General features: G+C 29.6%; 2 protein-coding genes across 4 annotated transcripts; both read right to left on the bottom strand.

Moving 5' to 3' along the window:
* Positions 1–13975: 13975 nt before the first annotated feature.
* LOC108471670 (uncharacterized) lies at positions 13976–14444 on the bottom strand. Its single transcript, XM_053020899.1, has 2 exons — positions 14424–14444; positions 13976–14302 (listed from the first exon to the last, which is right to left on the bottom strand). Exons 1-2 carry the CDS (start codon positions 14442–14444, stop codon positions 13976–13978), a joined length of 348 nt encoding a protein of 115 aa, XP_052876859.1.
* On the bottom strand, positions 14426–20720 carry LOC108471121 (uncharacterized). 3 transcript variants are annotated; one of them, XM_017772709.2, is made up of 10 exons: positions 20318–20720; positions 18542–18835; positions 17867–17947; positions 17077–17556; positions 16836–16971; positions 16539–16701; positions 16279–16407; positions 15387–15581; positions 14790–14912; positions 14426–14689 (listed from the first exon to the last, which is right to left on the bottom strand). In XM_017772709.2, exons 2-10 carry the CDS (start codon positions 18810–18812, stop codon positions 14576–14578), a joined length of 1692 nt encoding a protein of 563 aa, XP_017628198.1. In that variant the 5' UTR covers positions 18813–18835; positions 20318–20720; the 3' UTR covers positions 14426–14575. The 3 variants fall into 3 exon arrangements, with proteins under 3 accessions (XP_017628198.1, XP_052878358.1, XP_052878359.1); XM_053022398.1 differs by lacking the exon at positions 20318–20720 and adding an exon at positions 19379–19505; XM_053022399.1 differs by lacking the exon at positions 20318–20720 and adding an exon at positions 18977–18994.
* Between the last annotated feature and the right edge of the window lie 308 nt (positions 20721–21028).

Below are 21028 nucleotides of genomic sequence, written 5' to 3'. Positions count from 1 at the left end.
AGGTCAATGTTATCCGAAAAATGGCCACTGATTTCGGGACCATTTCTTTCTCTTACATTTTATTGCTTGAAATGGACAAACTTTGTGCTAAAAAAACCCCTCTCTCCACCATCTTTGGTCCACAAAAGTTTCCTTTTTTGCTATACAATTTATTTCATCAATTCCGTAATTCAAGAAAAATGAAATTAATCTTGTTGATTCACAATAAAAATCTTATGTGATGGAGAGTGTATACCATCTCAGATGTGGTATGAGTTCTAGTCACGTTGGTTGTTTAGGTTTTATTCTCATAAGAGGTTCAAAGTTCTATGTTTGTATTTGTAAATATTTTCCCTTTTGTTTAATTATATAAAAATTCATGATTTTGAACATAAAAAATTAATTAAAATATAACAATAAATAAAAAGTAATATTATATGAACTATATACTATCATATTAAAATATAAATATATAACATTTTAAATATGATTATTTATAATATGTTGAATTGATATAATTATAACTTGAAAGTATGAATTGCATTATTTATTTAAGACTTTTAAAACGATCAAGATTCACTACATTTTCTAACATCTCGGTTATCGAATGTATATTTTCTTTAAGTTCTTGTGAACTCTTCAAAATTTTATCAAATAAATGAAATGTCTCTTTTAATTTGAATAAATGACCTTTTAACAATTAAAATAAGTTAAAAACCATTTTTCTTTTTAAAAAAACAAAAAAAACCTAAAAGTTACTTTTAGAAAAAAGCACCCTACCATACATAACTTTCCCAAGAAAATAAAAGTAAAATTACAGATAATAAAGAAATCAGCAATTCGAGAAGATAAATTCTAAAATTTGAAACCCTGCTATTAATCCTCTTTTCTTGCTTTAAAAGCAACTTATTTACCTCAATTTCCCTTTATTATGCCTTTGCATGTGCCTAAAGTCTTTACCATCATTCCTGCGGGATTGGCCATATTTTTAGGAAGCAAAGCGCCTGCGTTGCTTTTCTTGGGCAAGCGTATCTAGGAGATTATTTTACTAGTAATGAGATTGTATTTTTGTTGATTTTATTTAAAAATAGAAATTAATTTTTTTTATATTAAATTAAAGAGTAATTTGATTTTTTTTGTAAAAATTTTATCCATTTTTACTATTAAAATTGGTGTAATTGACAAAATAACTAGATAGCTACACTTAGCACGCCACTTATATCTAATGTTGATGTACAAAGACAAATTTTTAACAGAAAGATCAATTTAGTTTTTTATTTAATGTATATGAAATAATTTGTCCATTTTAAAATACATGGAGCAAAATATAATTTGACGATAATATAAGGGCTTCATTGATACTATTTCTATTTTCTTTGCTAGCACACTTACGCATTATGAAAAGAAATTTGAAAAATGAAAAATATAAAATAGAATAATAAAAATGTAAATTTTTTCATAAATGTATTTAGTAAGAAAAATAAAAAAATTGAATTTTTTATTATTAATAAAATTGAAAAAGGAGAGAAATTGAAAGAGAATTTTTAAAATTGCATAATTTTAATTAACATGTTTTATTTATTTATTTTTCCTTATCATTTTAATTTGAAATATAAAGATAAAATGTGAAATGAAAGTCATTAACACATGAATCAATTAAGGAAATGAAATATGAAATATGAAATATGATTGAACTCGACTCGTTTCACAAGTTGGCTTATGTAGACAATCAGACTTGATGAGGAGTCACTCTTTTTAGAAGTGAGAAGATGTTGGAGGAGGAGTCAGGTTTTCGACGGGAACAACTACCTTCATGCCCTTATAGTAGAACCCTCTGCTGCTAATGAAATAGTAATTCTGAGTGACGTTACGTGGAACAACATCCCATCTGGCTCGAGTCGTACGCTTTTTTATAAAAATAACCTAAAGAATTTAATTAATTATATAAATGACCTATTTTTTTAATTAAACTTGTAAATGATCTAAAATCTACAGTAAAAGTTTGTGGAGCTAAAGAGTTTGACACCACCAACATGCCACGTCAGTAAACAAAATAAAAAATTAATTTTTTGATAGAGCCATGTAGAATGGAGCCACCTATATAAATATCAGAGAAATATTACAATTTTTGAAAAAATAGGAGGGCTTTAAAAACAATGTCATTTTCTGGTGGAGCCAAATAAATTGACGCCACCAGATCTCGTTGCCTGACACCCTATACTCTGTTCTTTCTTCTTTTCTTTTTTTTTTTTACTTTTTTAAGTTTTGTCCTATATTACTTTATTCTTTTTTACTTTTTTAGTTTTTTATTTGTCCTTATTTATTTATTTTATTTATTTATTATTATTGAATTAAAAAACTTGAAATGCATATTTGAAATGTTTTATAATATTTTTTAATTTTTCATTTTATTTTTAAATATTAAATATATTTTTAATAATATAAACCATTTAAGTCAAATGCATAATTTAACCGGTGAAGTATATTACAAAGGATAAATCAAATGTATAATTTAGCCGGATGAAGTATGTATTAACAGATATACTCATATGTCCTCCGGGTTACGAATGTAAATTGTATAAGGAATTACATGCAAAAATATGCAAACGTTGACGGCAAATTTTGGACTTTCTTGTTCCGGGTGTTTGCTTGTTATAAAACCAAGTATTAAAAATAACTTTACCAATATTACCGAGTATTAAAAATAATAACATAAGTGACTAAAACGTAACATTTCAAACATAAGTGACTAAAATGTAACCTAAGGCAAACCATCCCTCAACGTTTGCACATTTTTGCATGTAATTCCTTATACAATTTACTTTCGTAATTGTAACACCCCCTTAACCCTGTCCCGTCGCCGGAATAGGATTACGGAGCATTAGCAGTCTTTACAATACTTTTATGCATTAAACGGGGATAATTATGATACATAAATTAAAATTATGTAATTTTGTATCTTAAATGGGCCTATATTGATTACTATAAACATTTGAATCCAACAGAGGTTAGATCGAAAGCTTATAAAATTTTCATGAAAACTTAAAAATTCCCTTTTGTGAACAGTGTCACATGCCCGTGTGACCTAGGGGACACGCCCGTGTACCCTTCTTAAACGTCCGTGTGGGAACGCCGTGTTGTTTCCTCTAGAATCTATTAATTTCACACGGTCAAAGCACACGCCAGTGTGCTTAGCCCATGTAGCATTTCCAGTATACTAACTGGAGAACATTTTGGGTGCAGGGGACACACGGCCTAACGACACACCCGTGTGACCTAACCGTGTGGACCTATGATGAGCTTCGTTTTGCAAGTTACTAACCCTGTAAAAACTTAAGCTTTAAGATAACATTTTTACCGACTTTCAACATGATTAAAACTCGATTAAACATATTTAATGCTAACCCAACTTGACAATAAGACATTCATCCAATGTACTCTCAGTGGTACCACAATCTAGATTGACTTAAAATTTTTGTGTACAATCTTAAACAACTTATTTATATTAACTTTCAAGCATGCATGTTTCATTTTATGACCTAACATCTTTAAACCATTCTTGAACATTTTTACTCTATTAACTTAATAGCCTAGGTTCATGCCATTATCAACAATTAACATATTTTTTCTTGTTGAGTTCGGGATCGGCTTAGGATGCTGATTCGACAATCTTTCTTTAGCTTCACCTACGCACGGAAACAACCGTACGCTGAGTATAAACTCAGTGGTATTTCTATAAACTAAATACTTAGTAGTATATATAAAAAAAATATAACATTTGCTTAAAATCATGCAACTTTTACAATAATTTCATAAATCAATAAAACAATAATATTTGTCATTCATATATGTATTCGAGCTTTAGCTTTTAGCTTCACAGTCTTTATAATTCAATCACTTAACTTCACTTCAGAACTTATAAATTTTACCATTTCATTCGGTCTACATTCATTATCCATTAATACATAACAGTCAACAGTCAATATTTATCAACCAATTTATCGGTTTCATACAGAACATTCAGTCATTCATCAACAATTAATTATACTGTTATAATCATTTCTTCAGTAGCATTTAGTTACTCTATAACAGTCAGTTATATAATAACAGTGATTTATTCAGTAACAGTTAATTATTCCGTAGCAAACAGTCTTTAATACTTTTAGTTACCCCTATTAACATGACTCGGACCTGGACGGATACACGGATCGAAATCCAACGCACACACCAGGGATATAATACAGTGTTTCATCGGCCGAAGCCAGAATACACCGCAACGGTAACAGTAACAGTAACAGTCACAGTAACGGTAATGGTACACAAAATACCTCATCGGAACGAATCTGGAACAGTCACAGTCTGGCGACACATAAAGTGTCTCATCGACACAAAGTCAGAATATCCCTAAGTCCACTGATCCTATGGCATGCCAACTATATCCGACTAGCCCGACATTGTTAATAGGGATTTCAGTCAACTTCCAATTTTCAATTTCCCTTCTTAATTTAATTTTACTTCATTTTAATACTTTTCCATATCAAATCACGTATAATTCAATTTCAATACAATATATCTATTAATTCATTTTTTTCCAATAATCATACATTCAAACTTTTCATTTCTCAACAATTTAAATACTATCATAACAAATAAATATTAAGTTCGGTTTATAGAAATACAAACCGTAATTCTTGAGTCCACTCGATATCCTCGTCCATTTTCTTTTTCCCTTTCCTCGATGACACTTTCTGTAATGGCCTAAATTCAAGGTTATCGGAACAATGGTTTCGTAACCATAGATCCGATTTAAAGATAAATTTATTTCAATATTTTTGCTTGAAAATTGATATGATAGGAAAATCGTATGAAAATATTGATAGGAAAATTTTATCGATTTAGTGATTAGTTAGAAAAAAAAATTATTGAAGAAATTGGGTAAAATAAGGTATCGGGACCTCTATCTCGTAAAACCGAGTCGAAAATAATTTTATAAATATTTATGAAATGTTATTAATGTGGTATTAAAATTTCGTTAGGAAATTTTAATGTTTGGGTAGTCAATTAAATGAAAAGGACTAAATTGTAATAGGTGTAAAAGTTGCTAGAGTGATTAAATAGCTTAAGAGTCTAATGAGAAAGGATTTAAAAGGCAATTAGACCCAAAATTTATTTGGGCTGGACGGCAAGGGTATGAAATCAGCAAAAAAATTGATAAATTAAGGGTAAAATAGGAATATTGCAAAATTAACTAAATAAAACTAGGACTAAATAGGAAATATCTAGATTTCTCTTCGTTTCTCTTCAATTCAAGCAGCTAAAAACGCCATAGGAGGGTTCTCTAAGCTGGTATTTCATAATTTTTGCACCAAGTGAGTTAATCCTTGCCTTTTTCTTGTAATTTTTGTGTTTATAAGACTTTTACAACTAGGTCCTACTATTAAATTCATTAGTTTTTGATTTCATGGATGAAATTTAAAGTCTCCATGGTTGAGTTCTGTAAGTTTATTATGAAATAGAATGAAATTAAAGCTTTAATTTGTTTATGAGATGATTTTATTAGGCAATTTCAATGAAAATTGATTTTTAGGACCTAATTGTGAAAATGTTTGGAATTAAAGTCTATTGCTGAAATTATGGTTCCTAAAGGTTGTAAACTAGTTTAAGGTGATAGAATAAAATGTTAATTGAGAAAAATAAGCTCAATTGAGAGGCTAATTGAGTAGGGACGAAATTAACATTTATTAAAAGCTTAGGGGAAAAATGGTAATAAACAGCTTGCACTAAAACAGTTTGGACAGCAGCAGTAGACTAACTTTGAAAAATCACCAAAAATTGTAGGAATCGAATTAGAAGATTAAAAAAATATGGAATTAAAGCTTATTGAGTCTAGTTTCTCATAGAAAAAAATATTGTAAGCAATGAATTTGTAAATTTTGAGATATAATGAATTTTGTGAGACAAGGTCAGAATGAATTCGGGTTCCCCTGTTCTGACTTTGAAAAATTATAAAAAATTAAATAAAAATAATTAGGGACTTAAATTTATATGTATAGAATTATTAATGAGTCTGTTTTTAATAGAAATAAACGAGAACATGATTTTAATTCTTTATAAAGAGATAATTTATTTTTAGTGAAGAAGGGTCAGAACTGTTAGACAACAGAACAGGGGTGAATTTGTAGAATAAACTGTACTGATTGGCTAAACCAAAAATTATGAAAATTTTATGGTAAAAATATATATGAGTCTAGTTTTAGGGAAAATTAACGGATCTTAATTTGGAGTTCCGTAGCTCAAGTTATAAATAATTTAGTGACTATGACTCAAGTAGATAGCTTTGAATGAACTATAAATAATAGTTGAATTATAGAGAATGTTGCATATTGTAAAATAAATGTGTACCTTTGAAAATCCATCGAAACTCCGATAAATTCAACGGGATAAATATGAAAAAATAGCAAGGAAATGGAAATCATGGTATTGACGAGCTCGTCAATCATGGTATATATTATTGGTACATGGAAATTATTGTACTAACTTGAATGTTGAGTTTGTGCATATTAGGGTAATAATGCATTGAATGGATATATGGATGTTTATTGTATTGTATTGAAAACATTAGGTAAGTATAATTCTTGTTACATGAGCTTACTAAGCACAAAGTGCTTACCCCGTTTCCTTTTTCCTTGTTTTGTAGTGTTAAGAGCTCGGAGGTCGGATTTGGTGGAGACACATCACATCGTCAACCTCGTGATTTCGGTATATAAAAAACTTTATTTTGGAAATCAATGGCATGTATAAGCTAACAAAGTAAATGTTAACGTGAAATGAATGTAAAGTTAGCCATTAGTATGGTTAACAAACCTGGTTATAGATATGTGATGACGTTATCTTATATAAATGCATGAATCTATCATGAAAATATGTTGAATTGATTTGGTTGATGTGGATTGGTCTCGTTTTAATATTACAGGGAATGTTAGATATTTATGAAAGGGCTATATTGAATATAAAAAAAAAAATTTAATTCGTAAACTCCGGTAATGCCTCGTACCCTATTCCGGCAATGAATACGGGTAGGGGTTTTACACTTTCGGCGCTATATTAGCTACGGAAAAATTAACACAATATTTAAAATCATTAATATCATATTCTCTAATTTTCCATGTAACTTTTTCATAAATTCCATTTTAGTTCTATCACCATAACCTTTCTTTTTCTTCAAAATTAACCTAGTTTTCATCTTTATACTTACTTTAAAGTAATTTCCAGCTTTTCATATTCAACATAAAACTTCAATTTTGAATTCCCTTTAATTTAATCCTTACTATGTCAAAACTTAATTCTCTCTTTACGATTTAATCCTTATATCATTTTTAACTTGAATTTCTATCAATTTAGCCTTCAATTCATCATTTTATTTAACATAAACTATGTCTAAAAATCAACTATCTTTCAAAATACTAGCTTGAATCAAGTAGTATTTACCTCTAGGATTCCATGAACTCAAAAATTACAAGAAAAGAGATTAAATTAACTTACCAAAATGACTTTGAACCTTGAGACCTCAAATTTTTCTTTTTCTTTCTTTCTTTCTCCCCTATTTCTTCTCTGTTTCGTTTCATCCTTTCCGTCCTTTTCTATTCTTTTTCTTTTATTTCCTTTACTTTATATAATAATTACTTTAACAAATATCTTCTAAATAACAATTCTTTATTAAACATTTTATACATACACATTATTACACTTGTACCAATCATCACTCTACATTTGTCATAATTAATTTATTTACTTATATAATTATCTCATAATATAATTATTTAATTGATAAATATCTAGTAATACTTAAATACATATATAAAAAAATGTATGTATTTTTATTAATACATGTGTATCCATTTATTACCATACATTTATCTTTCTTTTATTTATTTATCACTTAATATCAATTTAATAATAATAAATGCATTAATTATTTATTTAAATATTAAGCAAATACATACATGTATTACAAATGTATGTATTATATTAATTACACATGTCCTTTATTTTGTCACACACGTAGCATTCACTTTAGCTTATTTAGTCCCTTCACTTTTCTTTAGTCTATAATTAAACTTTTATTCTTTATTCAATTTAATCATGCTACTTAATTATTCCTAATTAAGCTAAATTCACTTTATTAGACTTTAATTAATCACTTACTTAACTTCGTAAATATTTTTAATAAATATTTACGAATCTATTTTTCATAAACGGAGACCAAATTACACTTTTCCAAAGTGTTGGTAAAATTCGGATCATTACAAGAACTCGGATGACGTATGAGTATATCTCATAATACATACTTCATCCGCTAAATTATGCATTTGATTAAATGTTTATTTTATTAAAAATATATTTAATATTTAAAAAATATATTATAAAACATTTCAAATATATATTTCAAAATTTTTAAAATTAATAATAAAAATAAATAAAATAAATAAGGACAATTAAAAAATTAAAAAAGTAATAAAAAACAAAGTAATATAAGACAAAACTTAAAAAAAGTAATAATAATAAAAAAGAACAAGTTTAGCCAATTTATTTGGCTCCACCGTAAAATGGAAAATTGTTTTTAAAGTCCTCCATTTTTCAAAAATTGTAGTATTTCTCTAGTGTTTATACAGGTGGCGCCATTCTACATGGTTCCACCAAAAAATTAATTTTTTTTATCATGGTTGCTGACGTAGCATGTTGGTGGTACCAAACTCTTTGGCTCCACCAACTTTTACTGTAGATTTTAGATTATTTACGTGTTAATTAAAAAAATAGGTTACTTATGTAATTAATTAAAATTTTTAGGTTATTTATTAAAAAAGCCCCAGTCGTCCAGTTGTGAAGTGGATGATCAGCATTGCATGACTCGTAGTCCGCCTTGTTCACCTCTACCACATTCATCCGATACCAATTGTATACGAAAATTGGGAAATTAACAAACACATTTATAATTAACAATCGGCCTAGACTCCAACTATTAGTTTTAAGTTGAGTCAAAGAATGCTATCGTGATTAATTAAATATAAATTATGTTAGAGATTGTGTGACCTGAATTGCGTCATTTGTTGAAGAAACAAGTATAATGGTAAAATAAAGAATTTATGGAGGCGAGAGGCCGAAAACCATACCGTACAAGTTGAGACCATACCGTACAAGTTGAGTTTATATAGAACTATACTTCTATTATTTATTTTTTCTTATTTTTCTTTTGTTATTGTTTTGCGATCGTTTTAGCGTTATTATCGATGTTATTGACAACAAAGAAAACTAAAAAAATCGTAAAGTAATCAAATGTATTTAGATCATCCGGTATATATCTTATACTATGGAACAATTGATTGGAAAAAGGAAAAAAATTTCGAATGAGAAGGAATTTTCTGCAATTTCCAGACCTAGGAAAAACTTTTCTTTTACTCACTTTCCTTCATTTTTCTGCATTTTTTGGGCAGCTCAAATATGAAGTTTAACATCATTTCGAAGAAAACCACAAATTAAAAACATTATTATGTTAATCTAGATTAAAATTTCCCCATTTCTTAGTTCAACAAAGTTTATTAGTAAGATTAAAAAAAGGTAAAGTAATTATCTCAAACAAAGCAAACATATTACTAAAACTAGCTAGTAAGCTGTAGTTTTCCAGGAAAATAAAGACAAAATTTCAAGATTTGAGACTATCAATTCATTTCAAAACGATGTATCAACCATAAAAACAAAAAAAACAAGCTAAAATAATGAAAAGAAAGTGTAGTTTGAGTCACCTTGTAGCATCGGCCATTAACAGTACTAAAGCCAATCCTAGAACTATCATTAACATTGCTGAATTTTGCTTTGCTTTTAGCTTTGGTTTATAAGCAGTGTCCAGCTAATGATTATCAATAAAAAAAAAAAAAAAAAAGAGAGGGGTTTATTTATTTGGAGCAGATTCTAGATCGACAATTGATTAAGATTTTTTTTTTTTTTTAATTTGGATTTGTTAAAATCAACCTGTTTCACAAATTCAGTAAGGTTCGTGCTTTATCAGGGCACCCACATTTATTAATCGACAAAACTTCAGAATTTAAACTGTTGATTTGACATTGACTTTTCACTTTTTGCAGTCTACCAGAATTTTTCAAAGTCAACAGCCATTAAATTGCAAATTAAAAATCCAAGTTGGATTGAATTTCTTCTTTTAACACAGAGATGCAAAGATACTTTTGACTTTGAGATGGATGATTGCATTGACCTTGTAACCATGCCAACATACTTTAATTGAGCAATTTTTTATTAGGTAGTCATGGTTCCAAGGTGGCTATTTTACCCGAATAATTTAAAAAACAATTAATTATGTAAATAGTTTAAATTAAAAAATAATCACTTAAATAATCTGAAATAAATAAAAAATTAGATTATAGAGATTAGATGGTCAACATCACTAATTTTTATTTAAAAAATAATTTTGAGGTTTTAAATACTAGACAATCGACACTAATGTAATTTTTTCAAACTATATCATATTGGTATATATTTATACTAATATTTAAAAAATTTGAGCTGCTAGCACACTGATGACCAGCACCCTTTTATTATTTTAAAATATAAAATATATAATCAAACTTGGGAAATAAAAAAGATGAGAAAACAATGAGGGGTTAATGTTGGAATATTCCCATCCTCTTTTGTTGGGTGAGTTTAAGCCTTTGTTGGCAGGCACCTGGCATTCCAAACAAATAATTTTTTTATCTGATAAAGGGGTGCCGGCCATCATTGTGCCAGCGTTCTAATTTTTTTTAAAAATACTTGTATAAATATATACTAGTATAATAAATTTTAAAAATAAATATACGAGTATTGACCATCTAATGTCAAAAACCCTAAAAATTATTTTTAATAGAAAAATAGTAATGCCGACCATCTAATCTCCATAATTTAATTTTACTTTTTAATTAAGATCATTTACATAATTAATTATTATTTTTAGGTTATTTGAGTAAAATAGCCTTCCAAGGTCCCATAATTTGTTGCCATCCTCAAGTCAGCATCCTGCTTGGTATAATAAAATCCTCAGTCCAACTTGGACTTTTAATTTGCCTTTTAATGGCTGTTATACTTTAATAAAATCCCTGTTGGTATGACGCATATGCTGGATTAAATTAGAGTTGTCTATGAAATTAGATTAGATCAAATAAAAAATTTAGGTTCGATCTCAAAAATAGATTTAATTTTTTTTAAAATTTAGTTCGAATAAAAATACTAAAATTTGAGTTTAATTTGACTCGCCAGTATTAAATTTTTTATATAAAAATAAAAAATATAATACATCAAATACACTAAAAACATTAAAATAAATGTTTACCAACAAATAGAAAAAATAAAAAGTAATGCTTAAATAATATTAAGATAAATGTAACTTAGGAAGCAAATACTTATAATATAGTAGCAAAATAAATAATAAAATAAGAGTAATTCAATATCCAAATAATAACAATATAATAGTGCATTAACAGGAAAATAAACAAAAAAAGAGTAAAAAATAGAAGAAGTATTTTTTTCTATAAATTTGGGCCTGGATTGTACTGAAAAAGCTTACCTGAGGCTCAACACGTTTAGGAAACATGCATTATTTTCTTAGACAAACCTATTTTTCAAATCTATATTTTTACTCAAACATTCTTATCTTTTGAATAGGTTTTCAGGTAAGATCGGATGATTTGACCATGAACAAATTTAGACTAAAACTCAATTTATCAAGTCGAAATCATGTTGTGAGAAAATTATTATTTTTAGGTCTAAATCAATCAATTTTCCAATTAATTTATACACAATGGCATGTGTAAAATGTAAAAGTGCATCAAGTCTAAGGGTGTGTTCTCCATTGCTTTTGGGATAAACTTTTTTAAAAAAAGTGTTTTTCTCTTAAAAGTAATGAAGAACACATATCATTGGGACAACTTTTTTAACTTTTGAGATGAGCTTTTTTAGAGATGAAAAAGCAGTAAATTTTAGCTTTTTCAGCCAAAAAACACTTTTGACTGTTATTTTACCTTTTTAGCCTTACTTTTTTACTTAAAATGTGTTTGATGCTATTATTTTGTGTTCTCTTTCTTGGTTATTTAATATGAGTTTTACAAATGTGTTAAAAGCATTAATTAAAAATAAAATATTTTTAAAATAATATAATTGTGTCAATATCTAATTACAAATATTTAATTATTATATTTAAATATTTAAATATAGTTTATATATTCTAATTAAATTTAATAAATAATTAATATTAATTACTTAGAAATATTTAAAATTAATATTATATATTAAAATATTAACAATAAGTTATAATAAATTATTTTTTATATTTTTACTAAAATATCATAATATTAACTAATTTGAACATTATTTAAATACATATTTGTTACTTTATAATATCATGTCTAAAATGGACATTTTACTTTTTAAAAGCACTTTTTGATAACAATATCAAACACTTAAATTTTTTAAAAGTACTTCTCAAAAGCACTTTTCCAAATCACTTTTCAAAAAACTTTTCAAAAGCAATGAAGAACTAGTCCTAAGACTATCTTTGGGTCTTATCACGCCTCCAAGGTAATTTGGCATTCATTTTCTTTTTCAATCTTCGACTGTTTAAATTTTTTTGTAAATGTATCTCCCTGTAGTGGACGTCAACAAAATTCATTTGGTCCTTTTTAAATTTTTATTTGTTATTATATTTATAACATAATTTTAAATATGATAAAAAAAGTTTGATATACTTTATTAATTAATATAAATACAATTTATTTATTTTATTATAAATATAATCTTAATAAGTTTTAATTATTATTTAACCTTAATATAATTTATATTTATATTTTATCATTTAATATAAATATGATTGTAATTTCCAATCTAATATACATATCAGCTATTTTTACTTCTTCACTCCATTTTTTTAACATTAATTTTGTAATAGGTTTTGTCATATTTGTTCTTTTTATACAATGTCTATAATTACCTATAATCCCTCTTAACCCTTAAATATTCATGCCCTCCTATACTGTAAACAATGTCGATGCCAACTGAAGTAAGACTCAATTGGCACTTTATCACCTCATTTAAATCTAAAACATATTTCACTGCTAATCTTAATTTCATTATTACTATATTTAATCTCATTGTTATGCTAAATAATCTCACCAGCATTAGAGTTATACAAATAGATACTAAACTAACTTGTGAAACTTTTAGGTCTAAATGAATTGGACCACTAAATCTAATTGATTAATTTGATCTTTTTCTTTAAATTATTATTTAAAAATACATTTTATTCTCAAGAAAGCATCTATTTTTGAAGGGGAAGAAAAGGAAAAATGATTTTTTTTTTAAAATCTACAAATTTACTAACAAAAGAAAATTAAAAAAAATCCTAGCATCCATAATTTTCCCAAGAAAACAAATTCAGTTTCTAGATATTAAAGAACTTGGCAATTCGAGAAAACATAAAAAAGACCAACCCTAATTAGTGAACCATTACAAAGCTTCAGGTCCTCTTTACTTGCTTTAAAAGGAACTCATTTACCCGAATTTCTCTTTATCATGCCTCTGTATAAGCCTAAAGCCTGTGCCATCATCCCTGCAGGATTGGCAACATCGTTAGGAAGTAAAGTTGTGCTGCTCTCCTTGGCTAGCTCACTGAATGCTTCGATGTTTTGCTCCACAACCCTCACGGTTGCTTCCTTGACCCAGCTAGAGCCGATTGCGGCTGCAACTTCCCTTATTGCCTTTGCTGTAGCTCTTGCATTAGCAAGTATAGCTTCTGCTTTGGCCATTGCTCGGTTGAGCCGACTTTCCCCTTAAAAATCAGAATCCGCACGTGTTTCTTGTGTTCCGCTTCTTCCTGAAGATCCATGGACTTCTTTATGCCTTTAGGTGGTGATATTTCTTTGATCTCATAAAGCAAGCACTCTAGTCCCGAAACTGTTTACAAAGGCCAGTAGTCAATAGCATCGAGGATGTTCTTGTTGAGTGCATCACACCCTTCGAAAGTCTTGTCAAGAGTGATTTTCCCGAGTTTGCTTCTCATCGTCGTTTGCTCTAATTGAATGACTGCAAATATAGGATCTTCAATGCCATAAGGTGCCAATAAAGGATCCACAATCCTTACATAAAGCAGTCCATCAATGGCTATTGGGACATAGTCCTTTGTTTTAGTAGTTTGATCTGATATGGCGATTGCTTGCTCCTTAAGCCAATGCACATACTTGATTTTATCAACTATCGATGCCTTCTGATACAAGTTGACACCTATCTATATTGATCAATACAAGTACATATAAATTGATATAAAAACTGAAATGGTACGCTGTTAATTCCATTTTAATTTTTATTTTTTTTCTAAATCGGTATGTATCGGCCAATATAATTGGTACTGTTAACGAGAAATCAAACATTTTATGAAATATATTTGCAGTAAAGCTGGTACTGTAACAACTGAGCTTCCACAAACGAAATTGATCCTCCATACAAGAGTTTCTAAATTTTACAAGAGTCAGTATCCTCCACCTCAACCACAACAACCTTTTCAGGCATCAGAAGCTGTTCGAAGTGTTGGTATTTGGCCATGATCAGAAAAGACGATCTTGTTCAGTCTCAAACAGCACAACACTTGCTCCGGAAGTTCCTCTTGTTTTTGTGCCTGTCAATTGAAGGCAAAGATCATTAATCCAAAGTTTAAACATTTACAAGTTTGAAGGAAGTTTACAATATTTAACAAAGAACCCAGACCAGGGCGATACCTGGATGGTTAAACCCAGATCAAGAATTCCATTCTTCAATCGATCTCGAAACGACTCAAGCCCCTTTCTTGATATATAACTGAAGCGATGAATGTCCAAATCAATCTCAAAGTAATTTGAACCCTGCATGAGAAATAGAGTCAACACCCTCGTAATTGATTGTATGATGCCAATGACTTGGCAGTTACAACTAAATATCATATGAGCTTTAAGTTCAGAAAAACTAAATGGAATTCAAGCTGATAGAAAACGAGTGTTGGACATCAATGCTTCAAGGAAAATGAAGAATCCAAATGACATTTGTGAAGGTTTAATATTCTTATGAATTTAGAATGGCCTCAGTGTTTGCCGAGTATGCTTCTAGGCTGAAACCCATTGGCATTATCTCAAGGGACAATATGATATGTTATTTGGTCATCGAATAAGTTGGGACTACCTAGTGAATTCAGTTATGCCCGTAATACAAGACCGGTGTGTCGAAGTCACATCATAAAACAAATTCTGGTTGATCATAGTGCTGTCTGTTTATATTCCTAACCTATTCGTTCAACTAAACACTGACAAAGCCAACAAGCAAAGTAGAAACTTATGCTATACCTTGTAAAAGTTGTGCTGCGGGCGTGAGAGAACTGGCTTTTCATTATAAGCATTTACGAGTTTCTTTTCAGTAGAACTCAAATTGAGGTCATCAGGATTAACCAACCCAGCCATGATCTTTAACCTTTCTCTGAAGGGAATGGTAGAGTCTTTCGCAAACCCTCTAACCTTTTCCATCTCATCATCGACCAATTTCTGGACCAAAAGCACAAATGTTTAAGAGATAGTACAAAGTGAAATAAAAAAGTGGCTAATACTGAATGAATAACCTGGAAACATCGTAACATCAATTTGAAAAGATAAGTTTATCCTATATTCTTTTATTCACTGTTCAATTTACCTATTCCATTCTAGAACTACAAAATACCAAACAAGAGGCATCCATGTCAGTACCGAGTCGATGAAGCTAAGACATACTTCTACCACAGATTTTCATGTCTAGAAGTCTATGTTACTTGAACTTGGGGGTCTCAGATATGGGTATGTACACGGATAAGTTCAACATCTTCTAACTTTTTTCCTATATTTGAAGGACCCTAGGAGTGTAATATCCTAATCCCATGTCAGACATCGGTGTCGACATTGATACTTATATGAAGAACCAGCACAGCATAAGTAGAAATAGCATCCAAGTGACAACAAGTTTTAGTTTAATCTACAAAGTGGGATTCTCTAGCAGCAAAGAGGAATAGCTCAGAATGACCTGAGAAACTGGACTAAGGACCCTTCTAGTCCTGACTACGGGTATTAACAACACTTATCCTCAACACGCTGCAAAGTACAGTAAGCCTTGGGAGTTAAAAGAATTTACAGAAGGCTAAGGGCATGACCTTGAATAACATACAAATTAAATAAAGACACATGTCCTGACAGCAAAATGTTATAATGTTACCTTGATGCTCTCCTGATATTGAGGCGAGATGAGCCCGTCAAAATTCTCAGAAACTTTGAAATAGAGAACAAGACTCATTCCTTCACCATCACTATCGCCAAGGAACATTGCAGCGGGATAAGTAGGCAACTGCAAGAGAACATGCAAGACAAATCACTGAAATGACATTGCCAGGAAGCCTTTTTTTAATGATTGAATTCCAGTGCAATATTCCACCAAGATACATCACAACAATTAAATACGGACATTCTGAAAAATACCTGAATATTAACAATTAGAAGAGGGGGCACTTTCCCATTTGCTTTTACATTAGGAAGCTCAATATGTTGGGCAATGTGATTTATCTTTGTCGGGCAGATAAACAAGTCAACGCCTATTGGCGTATAAGGGGAGAAATGTCGTGCCGGACATTTCCGTTTATCTCTAATAGAAAAATAAATAAAAATTTCTCAGTAAAGATCAAATGGATAGAAATATAAAATCATTATAATTGTGAACTTCATTGGAAAGATACCAACACAAATGGTAAAATTCAAGGGTTAGAATAACTAGCATACTTGAAATAAGTCTCGCCTCGAAGTTTAAAAGTTGATGGTGGAATATCGGACCAACATCCTTGACTCGCCTTCTCATCCTTGCTACATGGAATTATATATCCAGCTTTGGGACGATATAAAAATCGTTTTGATGCACCTGTTATCAATAAAGTCAACATTATATTCTACTTTAGGAGTTATCATTGAACTCAATAAAATACAAAGCAAAACTTTGGAAACAAAATTAACTCAAATTACTTACAGTCCTCAAGTTTGTCTTCTGCATCATATGATCTCCTCTTAAAAGAAAGTCTAAAAACTGTTGATTTCCTTCTTTGGGATTGTGGAGCCAAACCAGATGTCAAAATCTTCTCATTGAAACTCACAGAAGGAATCATTCTTGATAATCCGGGTCTTAAGTTTTTCTCTTCAGAATTACGCCTATCCTCCTTCAGACCTTTAAAGCTTCCGTAAGGATGACCTAATAGTTTCTTCTTCCTATTACCCATTTCATCCGCCTTTCCGAAGCGCGAAAGCTCATTACCCTGGTTACTAATGTGAGACAACCGATCTGTTTCTTTAGGTTCATCTTTGCTCATTTTACCTCCATCTGTCTTTAAATAACCTTCATGGTATTCTTCGTTTTTGCACTTGCCATCCATGAAGCACGTTGAACTTTCATACTGAAGCAGCTGCCCACTTGATATATTCCCAATCGCATTGCTCACTGATGGAAAACCATCTGGAAAAGAAAAATCCAGACAAATACATACATAAGACGGTCATAGATGACTAAATCTTCCCATTGTCCGTGCATACTAAAAAACAGAAACCAAGAAAAATTAGCAATCATAAGTATTTGATATATTTAGTAACTGACATTGTCTAAAATTCAGCAGATGCAGAAAATTTTAGACAAGATAATGAGTACTAGTCTCTTATGATGATTCATAGTTCGGCTCCACATTGTCCCATTGCTATATCATCATGCTTTATTTTCTATTACAGAACTCATTTAAATATGATCAAGGAAAGGTTGAATCTTCCGTTACCTCCATGAATGCTGAGGAAATCGTCGTCCGAATCAGATTCAAGAATACTAACTGAATCAAACCAAAGATCCTCTTGGCAAGCTACAGCAGAAAAAAAACTTCTTTTGGTCAGCTTTGATTTCCATTACTGGTATATACTAAAATCTAGTGCGCAAGGACCAAAAGACAAAATCCTCTTAGTAGGAATCTTTTTTGGAAAAAGGAAAGGAAATTTAGAACCGAAAACACCATGGGATCTTGACAAAAACATGGTTTTTAAGACAGTTCATTGCACAGAATAAAAAGTTCACTGGAAAGTATAAGGAGACCAACTATGTTACTTCAACTATTCGTTTTTCTTCAAGTTCCCATGGTTGAAAAATATTCGGACATGTGTAAGAAGGTATGATCCTCCACATATATGGAAAAATTTTTAATTTTTGAGCATACCCGTATTGTACATATACTTGGAGAAATAATATAATGTACCAAAATGCTTATTGTATACTATCATTTACATTAGTTCCTTTTTAACAAAATATTTATCACAGGACACGACCGGAAGTTATAGCAATTCTGAAAATATAAGTCCCTTTGATTTTGGAAAATAATTTATACCCTTTCTTCATAAGTTTTTGGTAACCTACTATATTCTTCAGCAAAGATTATTAACATTGATGAAAAGAAATAATATACCATTTGTATCAATTTGACTAAGATGCCACTGAAATTGAGTGAAATTGAATGTTGAGCTTGAAACCTCCGATCTTCTACGAGTAGTGGTTGCACCATTCTCCATATGTAAATATTCACTAACAGCTATATCTGTGACACGAGCATCACTATTTCTTTTCTTGGTTCCATCTGTGATGGAACGGGAAACCTTCCCACGGTGTTTTCGGAACCGATGACGGGGCCTTCTCAAATTCTTGATTCTTTCAGCAGGTGCTGATACACAACTCCCCATTAAGACTGCTTAATTGCAGAACCCTGGTTTAACACCAAATATAGTTTACATTAGATATGCCAATCATTTTGACGGAAGCCGAATTTACTGTAAAAAGATCATATAACTTGCAATTAATGGTAGAAATTATCACATAATCAATCCGGAAAAAAATGAAATGTTACCATAGGTGAAAATATATATATATATATATATATGAAACAATCATGACCACAATCATCAAAACTCCTTAGTTGACAGCAAGCACTCTTCATTTTGTTTAAAGCACCCGTGTCCGGCACATATGCAAACAAAGGTACCGGGATGTGATCCTCCAAGGACATATCCAAGTCTGAATAACATAGCATATTATAAAAAATATATAGATTTTAAACAACTGAACTAAGGACCCAATATAAAGTCCTCAGTTAATCATGGATTTCTAGAGCTTAATCCTGCCATATTCATTAAATCAGAAAAAAAAAAAACATTTTAGGAAGGAAAAACAAAAATAACCTTAAAAAATCCAAAATCAACAGGAAAAATATTTTCTGAAAACTAAAGATGATCAATGTAAAAAAACCCACTGTTTTATCTTGAAGCAGAACCACTTTGAAGTTTAACTATAAATCTAAAATGGAAAAACTGAAAAGAAAAGACAGCATAGACTCCATATCCAATGAGGTTAAAGAGACAAATGAAGAGGATTGAGGCAACAAAAACAATATAATTTTTTCTTTTTAAAAAAATGAAATCTGTCCCACATTAGAAAGAAATATGAAAAATGCTCAAATAACTGAATGTGAAAGTGAAAACTGAGAGCTAAAGCTAATCTTATAAAACATATATATATATATATATATATATATAAAAGCTAAGAAAGAGAGTAATTTTGTACAAAAGAAAAGTTTGGATCAAAAAAAAAAGGGAAATGAACTTTGAGTAATTTAATTATATAAAATAATTAAAAACAAAGACTAAATTGAAAAAAGATTTGTTTTTCCATAATGAAAAGGAGCAAAACAATGTTCAAACTTCAAAGAAAATTATGTGAAAAAGACTTAACAAAGACAATATTAACAACATATTTTTTATTTCTTAGAAAATGGTAAGAAACACATACAAACTTTGAATCCAAAACTGGAATTTGGCAAATACATAACACAGGCAGAATCAATCTTATGTTCAAAAGCAAATATGCTTAACCCACCCCCACCCCCAAAAAAAAAAAACTATCAAAATGAAAATTAAAAGTCAATGCTGTTACTTAAAAAAATTTAAAAAAAAAAACTTTGAATCTAAAAATGAAATTACAGGGAAAAACACAAATTTTATTAGTTGAGAACTTTGAATGTGATGGGAAAAAGAAACAAAAGCAAATATCTTTACAAAAGGGGAAAAACAAAAATGTTAAATGAATATTAATGCAGACATTTTAAGCAAAACCCAGAAAACATAACAAATTACAAATAAAAAAACACAGAAAAGTTAACCAAGAAAAATGGATCAAATTGAAATAAAATTACCTTTGATCTTTTGTGTTCTTCTTTGTCCCCAGAATGGGATCTCCCTGCTGAGAAAGCAGAAAAAGAACACAAGGGACAATCCAGGTCGGGTCGGATCCAGTTACAAGGGGTAGAAGATCAATAAAAAAAAATCAGCAAGCACTGATTTTAAAAGAATGAAGAGATGAAAGAATATAAAGTGGTAACAAAGGAATTAGAGAAGAGAGTTTGATGGTCGAATAGGAAGAGGTTTAAATAAATGAAGGGAAAAAATGGTGTTGGAGTTTTGTTGTTTGTCTCCTCGAATTTAGCTTTTGTTTTAAAGCTTCCGTCTTTTTTTACTGTTCCTCGTTTTGATAGTGATAATGGTGTCTGAACGCCATTTCTAACTTTTTCTTTTTCCTGCCAATTTCCTAATTAAATAAACGTCATATTTTTCCGGCTAATGATTTAATAAGTACTGTTTAACAAGTGTCATTCAATCTGAAATAATCATTTAATCAACTGAGAGTTTAATAGAAAGAAGCTAAAGCTGAGTACAATCAATTTATTCAATAAGTTTAATATATTAATTTTTTTTTTTGATATATTTCGTAATTTTTAAAGTTGTGTTTAATGGTGTAAATTATAATTAAATAATTTTAAATATGTAACAAAAGCATATAATTTGGTAGTTCACAATGTAATTACTAATAAAATTAACAAAAATAAAGTATTTTATATTTATTGTGT

This window comes from Gossypium arboreum, chromosome 11 (genome assembly GCF_025698485.1).
Source record: "Gossypium arboreum isolate Shixiya-1 chromosome 11, ASM2569848v2, whole genome shotgun sequence".
In the NCBI taxonomy this organism is placed as follows: domain Eukaryota; kingdom Viridiplantae; phylum Streptophyta; class Magnoliopsida; order Malvales; family Malvaceae; genus Gossypium; species Gossypium arboreum.
This window is presented reverse-complemented; position numbering and strand designations above follow the sequence as displayed.

Bases quoted from the DNA above. Each gene is read 5' to 3' on its own strand.
- LOC108471670 (XM_053020899.1), bottom strand. From the start codon at position 14,444: ATGTTTGATTTCTCGTTAACA. The intron at 14,303-14,423 runs GTACCAATTATA...TGATCAATATAG, and splicing joins TGTTTGATTTCTCGTTAACA to ATAGGTGTCAACTTGTATCA.
- LOC108471121 (XM_017772709.2), bottom strand. From the start codon at position 18,812: ATGGGGAGTTGTGTATCAGCACCTGCTGAAAGAATCAAGAATTTGAGA. The intron at 17,557-17,866 runs GTAACGGAAGAT...TTTCTTTTCCAG, and splicing joins TTTCCTCAGCATTCATGGAG to ATGGTTTTCCATCAGTGAGC. The intron at 16,702-16,835 runs GTATGCTAGTTA...TTTTTCTATTAG, and splicing joins CGAGGCGAGACTTATTTCAA to AGATAAACGGAAATGTCCGG.